We start from the raw sequence: 11,373 nt of genomic DNA, 5'->3' as shown, positions 1-11,373 counted from the left end.
CAGAGAAACAAGCTGAGCTAACGTTAGCAGCTGGACAGTGTCTGATAAACTAATAATAATAATAATAATTCTAATCTGCAAATACTATTTGTATTATTACTGTTTTGTATGGAAGCCCATTTCTTCAAGTTAAGTTAAAATTATGAAACAAAAAGTCATAATTATGATATAAAAAGTAAAAAATATATTGAAATTGTGATAAAACATCAAAATTATTACATAAAAGTCAAAATTATGAAATACAAAAGCAAAATGATGATATATAACATTAAGTCATAATTAGGAGGGGAAGGAAATATGTTTTTGAAATTAACTATGAAAAAAAACAAAGCTCCTGCAATTTCAATTTAGATTAAGTAAGAAAAGATATTGTTGTGTCTCTTTGTCAGGTTAAACAGACAGTGTATGTCTTTCGGAAAAATCCAGAAAAACCCTCAATGAGCCAGTGATTGAAAAACCACAGTTCCTGTCAAAGGAAGATCCGATACCTTTTATAAAATATGTAGGAAATTCACCTGTATTTTATAAAATGAAGGACCTATAAAATGATGAACATATTCTTAGATTCAGCGTGACTTGAACTTTCTACATCATTATCTCTGATGTCCATTATGAATAAATGGCCATAAATCCACTTGAAAGTCATGGAAAAAAAGACCATCCTTAGAACTGCAGAATTATCATATTTTTAAGTTTTCTTCAGTATAACATAATCCAGTCTGTAGATTAATGTGTACACTGCTAACAGGAGCTGCTAACGGCTAATTCGGTTTGCTTATTGGTGACAATTTGACAAGATGTGAACAAATATAGGCTAAAACAATAGGAAATGCAGTACTGTTAACTTTTTTCGGATATTTTTGAATCTCAGAAGGTGTCACTGAAATTAGGGGGGTGGGGGGCATTTTCAGGACTTTTACAGTTGTCCAACTTTTCATGCCAGATGACATTTTAGTGGCAAAAATCTGATTCAAGGCGGCGGCGTGAGCAAAGCCCTCGAAATCTCAAAGCGAAGAATATGGCTTTAATAAAAAACAATGTGCATCCAAGAAGCAAGAGCAAAACAGATTCATCATCAACGTCATAATCATCGTCGTCTTTAAAGGAAAAAACAAATGAAATTAAATAAAATCAGAACATAGAAGCCATAAAGAAGCACACGGGGGCGGACAGGAGGGTTGGAGAACTTGCAGTTTGGAAGTACATTAAAAGACGAGAGGAGGCAGGGCTCCGTAGAAAGGTCACGGCGGACCGAGACGGCCGCTTCGTTTGACATCAACGTGGAGCCCCGAGAGCTCCACCGACAACCCGGAGGCTGCGAGACGCCCTCACCCTCACCCTCATCATCATCATCATCACCAACAAAAAGATTTATTTTTATTTTCTGTCTTTTTTTTTTTTTTAAATGTCTTCTCTCTCACCGATGCCCAAAGGAAAGTCCCACAATGCTTTGCTTTAGCATCTGAAAGTTTGTGGTGGGCAATGAAGCAACATTAAACAACAAAAGAAAAGAAAAACATTCTTCTCTCCTTCCTCTTCTTCGTGTTTTAGCTGGCGCGAGGAGACCGCCCGTCTCCCAGCGGTTGAGGAAGGCGTTAGATCACAGGGTCGTCGTTGTAACTCACGTATTTCTTCTTCGCTGCCGGACCTGGAAGAGACAGAAAACGGACACAACTCAGTGTCTTGAGGCTGTTATCTGAAGGTTAAAAGGTTATGATGGAGGTGAAATGGTTTAAATAAAGCTTGAATTATGAACTCTCACCGAATATAAAGTTTAATGTTAGAAATGTTCAGTCTGGGTCTCCAGCATTTACACACTGACAGATGCTAACTTGCATATGTTGGACAATTAGCATAATTAGCATTACAAGTCATACTAGTCTATATGCAATGTTTCAGCAGCTGATTGGCTGATTTGGACAATATAGGAGTGGGTTTAAAGATTATTGAGAATGCTGAATTCATTTCTGACATTTTAAACTCCAGCTATCGTCAGTAGAACTGTATGAAATGTTACACACATGGCTTTACATATGATATTTCAAATTTGGTTGCAATCCAAATTTGGGTTCAGCATCAATGGTATTGCTAGCAAAATAATGAGTGGATATGTTTGTTGGCTAGAGCCATTTAGCTGCTGGAAAATTGTCCATATAGCATATAAGCTTAAATTGTCTTTATTTAGGGTCTTATTTTAATGGTTCGAGAGCGACAACCAGCTCAGACTGTTAGCTTTGGTTCATAAAGATGCAGCAGGCTGGAAGGTGAATATTGATCGCTTATTGAATATGTTCTCTGTATAAATACATGCTCCCAGCTGGAACATTTAATTACAAGTTGGCAGTTTGGTGGTGAGTTTGTTAGCCTAACATTAGCTTTTTATTTCTGGCGAACACCTTAGAGGATCATAAAAGTTGTGTTCAGCGTCGTCACCAGCAGTATCTGAACTTCTGTTCACCACAGAGATTATTTTCTGCTATAATCCAAAATCCAATGGAACAATCTCATTGGCTGTTTGTGGAAGGAAGCAGGACGATGCTAACTTCAGAGTTGGACTACTGAAATACGTCAGAGAGCATTAACTGCATTAACAAGACTTCCTTTAAAAAAAAAAAGTTTTACATCTTATTTGAAGACTTCTGGTAGCTGGACTGACCAAAGCCCTATCAGATTTGGTCCTGTCAAGCAAAAGAATAAGTGAATCTGACAGGGTGTTTTAGCAGACTGTGTTGTTTTATGAAAATATCTATTAATATTTGAAGATCCAGTTGTTGCTGAATTTTAGTCAATCTTATTTATAATCAGATTCTCAGCAGTTCTGAGACAGCAGACGTCAGGAGCTGGTGGTCGCGGCCGGATGAAAATAAGACCCTCAGATGTTACATGAGCAGGTTGACCTCCTCCCTATCTCCCCCCTGCAGCTGCCCCTCCCCCGTCCTCCCCCTCGGCCCCTTGGTGTCCGTCTGGTGACAAATGGCTTCGAGCCAAAAGCCCATCATCAATCATGCATACATGAATATGCATATGAAGGTGTGATGAACTTTTTCATTGTTCATACAGAAAGCAGTCTGACGGTCCCTGAACCTCTCACTGAATCTCACTGTGTTTGGAGTTCAGTAAATTTACAGAGAAAGTTTCTCTTCAGGTTTTCAGGATGAAGAGGAGAAAAGTGAGGAAGAAGATGGAGGAAGAAGCCCCCAAAACAATGTGGAATATTTTAATTTCTCTATTATATCACTGACATAGAGAGAAAGTCTGTTCATTCACTGTTAATCTGCAGTACACACAGTTAGAGAATAACTAACAGACACAGGTCCGCTGTGTTCATTCGAGGTCGTATTCTGTGGGTCTCATGGTGGTGTCGCAAAATGGCTTGCCCTCAACTCAGCCCCTGAGGCACGTTTGACCAATGTATAAAAAATTGGTCTGCTCATGTATCACGATGAGATGAACAAAAAAGCCTCTTGGACCCATAAACCATCCCATCCCTATACCCATCCTCCTAGGGAATTTATTGAATCAACTTCAGATTTGATCAGTGTAATCTAAAGGCCGTCACAATTAAAAGTTGTGCTATTTATGACATCGAACAGCGTGTCCGTAGCCTGGTGCCAAGTTTTTAAGTCATAACTTCATTGTTTCACTTCATGTTTGATAAGAGTCCCGCCCTGAACACATCTCTTTGCAAATATTCAGATACAGACTACTGGACACAGGAAATTACATATTTCATACTTTCATGTACTCCTAGCAGGTTGATCGGATCCAGCTGAAATTTGGTCAGAAGACCTCAAGATGTTGATGATGATAAGCTACGCTGTTGCTGTGGCAACGAGTTGAATGTTGGTGTTAACTTTTCTACAACTAATGGCAGCTTTAGGGAGATAAACATCCTTTCCAAATTCATGAAACTCTGATCATTCTCACACACTGTCTAACTTACAATATGATGTTTCGGTTCTAGACCTTCATCAGCCCATTGGTTCCTGACAATTAGAAGCAGTCTTAAATAAAGAGCGGCTATGAGTCTGCAAACATAATTTCCCACGTTCCCACAATGCCTGCTTGGTTTATTTTTGTCTTCTCTCTAAAACTATATATTGTATGTATCATACTGCACATATCACTAAATGTTCTTTAGAGTGGCGTCCTTTTTGCAGCTGGAATATCTGACACAGAAATGTGACTTTTGGTACAATATTCAGCCTTTATTCTTTGTTATTTGTGGAAATAGTTTCAGTTCATGGACTTGATTTATGTCCATACAAACTATAGAGATTTTATAACCACTGGACAAATTTGCCTTAATTCTTTTGAATTATACAATATTTATTGTTGTATTTATGCAATTTTCACTTTTTTCTGCAATTCTGTTGCAAAAAACACCACAACATGCATTAAAATGTTTTAGAAAAGCTGCTGTGAAATCAGAACAATCCCCAAAAAAAGCCTGTGAAAGCCTGGATGAATCGCCTAAAGAGCTACACATAAACACTTATGATCACAGTTTTATTATTAAACTATTACAAGGAGTTTGGACTGTTTCAGTTTAATACTGATGCCTTTATATATTTTCATCAAAAAGAAGATTTCTATATAGTTAGTCCCCTTGAAATCAGTAAGATGAGGCAGTAGAAACACTACCAGTGAATGCATTTGTTGACATCTGAAGCTCCCATTCGTTCCTCACACTAAGAGTTAAAAGGTGAGCCACAGGTGTGGGAGTGTTAGAAAGGGTAATGCCAGAAGACGGTAATGTGGAAGTGTCGCAGACCCCGCGGGCAACGCCGAGAGAGAGGCTGAGATTTGGAGCTACGGCTTGTAAGGGCTCCTCTCTGAGTGCATTCGAGGCCCTGAGAGTGTTAGAGATACAGAGCCGCCTTTGTTGTATCAGGAATAAGCTTTTGAAGGAAGGCAGAGAGGCTTTTTAAGAGCAGAATCAGAGGGATTTGGCCTTTGAAGAGCAACTGAAGCCAGAAGAACGGCGAGAGATAAGTCTTTGTTGTCGGGGAATCAGCTGCAGGAGCAGAGAGGAGGAGGAGGAGGGATGAAGCCATCGTCAGTGACTGAGGGCCGTTACAGCGAGGTGAAAGAGAGAGGGTTTAAAGATGGAGTGAGACCTGAGTGCAGAGGGGGAGAAATGGAGTGAGAAACGAGGGGGGAGTCGACCCGGGCCGACAGATGGCTGTGGTGATCTTCATGGAGTCCAGGCTGAGCTGCAATCTGCTGACAGTGCCGACTCTCTTCCGTCGACTACCGTCAGCTACCGTCAGCTACCGTCAGCTACTGACACCTATAATCAACTACCATCGACTACCTTCTACTACCATTCTTTTCCATTCTAAATGAAAATAAGCCAATTCTATAAAAGTGACATTGCTTACCTTCAAATACATATATTTTATGAAAAGATTTGTTTTCCTACCTTTACTCATTTACTGTCTGACTTTTCACTTCCTCCCGTTGTAAAACGTAAATAACATTGCTGTTCTTTAGAAAAGCTGCTGTGAAATCAGAAATTTTAGGACAAACCCAAAAAAAAGCCTGTGAACTCCTGGATGGACCACCAAGAGCTTCACATAAACACTAACGATCACAGTCTTATTATCAAACTCTTACAGCGACAGTTTTAACAGTCTCAGTTTCATACTGATGCCCGTGTTCAGACATTTACAGTTATTCTTAATGTCAGAGGCTGAATCAACACAAAATTAAGGATCCTTGTTGGCGCTTTAAGCGGAGATAGAAAGATTTAACCCACTAGTGGACAGCTGTCAAATAAAGCAATCAGTTTGTCGAACTTCTTCTTGATGCTTTAACCCCAACAACCCCACCGTTATAGCGACACATGCAGGATCCTCTCACAGGCTGCCTACATTAGTGGAGCAAGAGCAGTAAAAGCAATGGAAGCCTATTTCTGCCAATGTGACGGAAAAAGGGAATTCTGTAAGTCATTATAATGAGAAACTTAATCATGAAATCATAATAATATTATCTCTTAATATCTCATAATAATGACTTAATATCTCTTAATAATGACTATTCTGAGACAGTTTCTCACAGAGAAAGAGTTACAGAATCCTTTTTTATTTCTGGCACATTGGCAGGAATGGACTTCCGTAACAATCGGAGGTCTCAGGAGTCAATCGTGTTGTTAAAGTGGCGCTCTAACAGCGAGCACGCAGCTGCAGAGACTGACTGTAAATCTGCCACTCACACAGTCACATTACGCTCTCCTCATGTAAAAGTTATGAGTCAATTGAAAGATAGCGATAAAGAGCTGTGGAGGATATTTAACATTCCCCGCACACACTTCCTCCTCTCCCTTTATCCCCCTCTCTCCTCCTCCAGAAGGAAATGGATCAAGGTCAGGACAGCATAGCAGAAGTAGAAGATTAATTTGCTCTTACCTCTGATAAATTATGAAATTAGCCTGTCAGGGGGAGAAAAACATGATTTGGTGAGTTGTCCCTGAGAGCCCCAGAGGGAATCCCACTGCGAGCTGCTAATGTGATCACATTGCCATGAAATTTATATTTCTGAGAACATTCAGGTTGGAAATTATTATTCCTTTTTCCTACAGAGCAAAAAAGCAAGTTTTGTCATTTTGTTCTTTTTCCATATCAGAGAAAATGATGTTTTTGCATGCTCAGTGTTTGTTATGGAAATATGGAATATGGTGTGTGTCCTGATAAAACTTCATGTTCAAATCATAAAAGAAAAATGTTTCACACTGAAAAAGCCCATGAATGAGACATAATAACGGCTGTCTCCTTAACAAACCTTCAGCTTGTTGAATATGAATCAGCGGTCGCTCCCAAAATAAAACATCCTCTGTTTTTCTGAATTAACAACTTCTCGGGCCTCAAGCAAGAAGGAATATACGAACACATTGCTCTTATTTTAGTTTGGATCCATTAGCATCCACTGATTTCTGTTTTCATATTTTTGCTCTTCTCTGAGCTCAGAGAACATTTGATGACCTTGTACCAAGAAAAGAACGAAATGTCCACAAATTGTTCGTCAAACGGAAGAAACATACATATGAGGAACATCAAAAAACAGATAAACATCATATAATAATATCAGATTAGGTGTTTTATAGTAATCACAGTGATTGGATTATTCTGTGGGCTAAACAAACAATATTGCTCCACTGATTCCAATTAAAACTATATAAACACTTGGATGATACTGTGTGTGTTCAGCAGAGATTAACATAATAATATTCTGAGTCAACCTCTCCAATAAATTCAGTTCATATAATCTCTGCCTGGATTATCTACATGTGTTCACTGCACACGAGTCCTGTAAGAATCTGAAGAAACATGAGGATGGTAATAACAAACTTTGCAGCTGATGATGAGGTCAGGACCAGGTCCAGAACTTATGGATGCGTAATTCATTCACCTGAAACAAACCTGTTTTTAACGACTAATTATCTTATACTGTTTTTCTGAATTAATGATTTATCTCATAATTCTGAGATAATTTTTCATATAAAAAAGAAACGTTTGAGGAACATAAACACAATTGGAAGATTGCTTTATTGATCCGTAATGAAACTATAAAAACGCTACTTTTATCATTTGTATCATCAATAGATCAGTTACTTCTTTAATTCATCATTTGCATTGTTCATTTTTCTACTGATATTTTTTACTGTATTAAGAACATTTTGGTGCATCTGGAGTTAATTTCTCTCATATCTGATAACAGAAAAGAGGGACTCTAAGAGAAGGTTGGAAGGTCCATTATGTGACACAGAACGAGTCCAACACTTCTGAGTTTTGCTAAATCACAAAATATTTTAACTTGCTCTCATGTTTAAGCTGTTTTCAGTCCAGGAAACAAGAAGAACGTAGTGGATTAATATTCATCCTTCATACAAATCAGTAAGTCCAGGAGGTGAAATACATGTATGGATGGATGACTAAAATAATAACATGCTTTATTACGTTTCAATTGATTTCAGGTCCAGTTTTACACCTCCTTTAGTGTGCTCTATATGTGACTGTAGGACCTCATTTCATTTCAGCCTCTGATGGAAAACACAGTTTTCCCCGTGTGGACTGACAGGAGTCCGTCGCTACTTACTGTTGGGGTCGACATTCTCACACAGCTCCGTCTTGGCCTCCCCGTTTGGTCTGTCGCTGGCTTTGTGGGAGAGTCGGGACGACATGGTGGCGGCCGTGACGACAGCTTTGAAGGAGCGTTTCCTCTTCTGCACGTTGAGCTCCGGGTGGAAGATGATGACGTAAACTTTGGGCATGTAGAGCATCCCGAGGGCCACGGACGCGCTCAGGTTCATGGAGATGGTCAATGTGGTGGTCTGGATGTACAGCTGAGGAGGAGGACAAAGAGCGATTAGTGACAAAAACACAACCAATAAATGGAATGACTTCTTCCTCAGCAAAAAGTCTTCTGCTGATAGAGAGCTGTTAATGTATCTGGACAGCGATGATGACTGTATGTCAGTGCTGGAAACACAGTACAATATAATAACTACAGTTCTGGGGTTTACTGACTCCACTCTGTGTCCTCTGAATGTTGCTTCAGGTCTCACAGTACACCAACAGAACTATACTCATTAATACTCATTAATACTCATTAATACTCCCACTGACAGGACTGATCCACCTGTGGCCGTCGGTCATTCAGATCTGTATATGGAGAGACATTCGCCTAAACAACAGTGTGTGCATCTCCGGCTCGTATCAACAATCTCATTCTTTTGGTTGCAACCTGAAGCTCATGCTGACGCCTTCAGGCTCAGTGAATAAATGTTTCACCAGGAAGGACTCGCTGTAACTACCTCGCTGCATTTATTTGGTCCGGCTGAAGAAAAGTTCCTGGCTGACTCAGGAAACACGGCCTGTAAAAACGCCTGGACACAGAACCAAACTCTTGACACTTTTTATGAGCCGGTGAAGGATTGTTTTTTATTATCCGGTGTGTTCTCGACCCTCACCTACAGCGGAGAACAACAGCAGACAGCTGGGGCGCGCCATTAATGTTTTATGCGCTGTGTATATTGAGCTCGCATCCCGGAGCCGTGGCCCCGTGAACCCAATAGAGGGCTAATGTCGGCCCGGGATGAATGCATAAAGAGGCTTGGCTGCACTGTAATGGGCTTCCCAGAGCAGGTTTCATAGAGTTCAGTCCCACTGTCTTTATGCGTTATGGCCCTGCTGTCACAGTCTGATGGACGCCGTTTACACTGAGAGTCACACGCTGAGACTCAGGAGGGAGGAGAGGAGGGAGGATGTGGGAATTAAGAAAGCAGCAGGAGTGTATTTAGATGATGATTTGTTTCTGTTGATGTCCGTAGATGTTTTGGTAAATGTGTTAAATTAAAAAGGAACAAAAAAAAAACACAAAACCCCCCGGAGAGCGTGAATAACTGCACTGAAGACACGTCTATATTTCACAATGCAGTGTTCTACTGCAACAGGTGGAAAATAACCAGGTACAGTACTGAGAGCAAACAGTGCTGTTAATATTCACATTATTATCAACTTATAATATGATAATCTTATAAAATTATAAACCTTATATAGAGAAATGTCTCCACTGGCCCTCTACTGTTGTAAATCCCCCTGAACCCTGTGAGTCCAGTGCTGACACAGAGTGGACTGTTTGGGACATTTCTATAAAAACAGAGTTACTTTCTCTAATCAGAAGAGGGCAGCTCACTGTTAGCTCATTTAGGTCTGACTTCCAGCTCGCTGTTGCAGGCGAGGTACACTGATGGAAACAATGTCAGACTGAGGAATGACATGATTGTCAGGCTACAGTCCTAATAAGTATATAAACACACAGTGTCTGATATGAATCAGTGTGATAAGAGACAGACATTACACACAAGCATTCATCTCATTTTGTCTGATCTTGTGTTAATTTGAGTCTGTCACTGAACTCTGTCTATAGAAGCACATGCAAGTTCACAGTTTTCAGTATGTAAGAGAGATGTTCACTGATTACTGAGAGCAAGGCAGCATGGGAGAAAGATAAGGAGAGAGAAAAGTAGAAAATGGAGGAAGATCCGTCTGACACAGCAAAGCAGAGGATCAGAGAGCAAAAAGAAACCTTATCTTATTGTTTTTTGTTATCGGACAATAAAGACTGTTAGGGACTACAGGCAAGGTTAAGTGGATCATTTATCTTCTTAAGTCTTGTGCGAGTTACTGAAGTCCTGGATTCACCAAAAAACACAGACCAGGTCTTCTGTTATCTACAATGTCAGTAGTATCTGACATAAAATGAGATCTTTCTTAAAATTCCAACAACAAAAACTTTTAATTAAGTACTGAAGGACAGTTTATGTTCTTTTAAGTTTGTCTATTCTATTTTCCTGTTATTCATTTTTATTTTACTCTTTCAAATCTATAATCTGTAACATTAATTCATTAAACAGTGTAGAAACTCTAGACTTATTCTATATGTTGTTAAGTTATGTACTTAGGATGAAGAGAAGTCCAGGGAATGAGCAGGTGAGAGCTTATCTAGTTTGAAGCCACAGTTTGACTGCATTAATCAGTGTTTTTAGCCGCTTTAATCAGCGTAGAGGAGACCTTTGGGGGGATCTTACTGTACGTTGAAACTTAAGTAAATGTGTTGTTTTATATTGCCTTCCGTTTTTTTTCTTTATTATTATTATTATTGTTAAGATGCTGGACAAACAGAATTTGTTTTGTGATGTGTACATTTTTTAATTATTGTTAATATCCAGCATTAGTGTGACGTCATGATAGACGATGATCTCTGAATATTTTAAACCCACGTAAAACAGGAAAATATTTACAGCATATTTGTTGTTTGGTTCTGCAGGATGAAGACTGAGAGAATTATAATGTGTCACAGTGAATGACGTCTGTTACATGCAGAGTGGCAGCAGCAGTACAGATCCTCTATCATTAATATTTTCCATCCTGATTACTGCTGCAGACAGCGCGGCTCTGATAAGAGCCATCTCAGTCAGTTCAATTCCAAGAGCACATCCCACGTTAAAGTCCAGAACCAATCATTATTAATCACTCACAGCTCTGCATCTCCTTCTGGAAATGGATCTGTGGCTGCAAATAAATCCAACACTGAAATAACAGAAACGTGCAGTTCCTCTAACAGCCACTAGAGGCTGGCTCCAGCAGCGAGTTAGTCGCCATAAGGCACCATACTAAAATGTCTAACTGTACATTAAAAATAAGCCTTTTACAGCCTTTTGGTCTGTAGAGCTAATATACCCGTTCATGACAACTGTACGTTTATACAACTCACCCCTTTAAATTATATTAAAGGCTTAAAATTAATGCCGTTTCCTATCGAGTATATGAGACATCCTGCTATCTATCAAACAGTTAATTAACAACATAT

At 39.4% G+C, this 11,373-nt stretch overlaps 2 protein-coding genes across 2 annotated transcripts in view; one reads left to right on the top strand and one right to left on the bottom strand.

Annotated features, from left to right (window-relative positions):
- The window catches only part of LOC118328773 (metabotropic glutamate receptor 7-like), a gene marked incomplete at its 5' end in the record, with an annotated part of 12,943 nt that extends 4,599 nt beyond the window's left edge, over nucleotides 1–8,344 (bottom strand). The window contains 2 exon segments of the mRNA XM_035662672.1: nucleotides 1,626–1,648; nucleotides 8,098–8,344. Of these exon segments, the coding sequence (XP_035518565.1) occupies nucleotides 1,626–1,648; nucleotides 8,098–8,344 (270 nt within the window).
- Nucleotides 8,345–10,466: 2,122 nt separating this feature from the next.
- LOC118328772 (metabotropic glutamate receptor 7-like) overlaps nucleotides 10,467–11,373 on the top strand; it is an 8,251-nt gene continuing 7,344 nt past the window's right edge. Inside the window, exon 1 of the mRNA XM_035662671.1 lies at nucleotides 10,467–10,493. Within this exon, the coding sequence (XP_035518564.1) occupies nucleotides 10,467–10,493 (27 nt within the window). The remainder of the gene's footprint in view (nucleotides 10,494–11,373) is intronic.

This window comes from Morone saxatilis, unplaced genomic scaffold (genome assembly GCF_004916995.1).
Source record: "Morone saxatilis isolate NCDOM2014 unplaced genomic scaffold, NCSU_SB_2.0 Contig18, whole genome shotgun sequence".
NCBI lineage: Eukaryota > Metazoa > Chordata > Actinopteri > Moronidae > Morone > Morone saxatilis.
The sequence above is the reverse complement of the archived record's forward strand: the minus strand, read 5'-3'. Positions and strand labels throughout refer to the sequence as shown.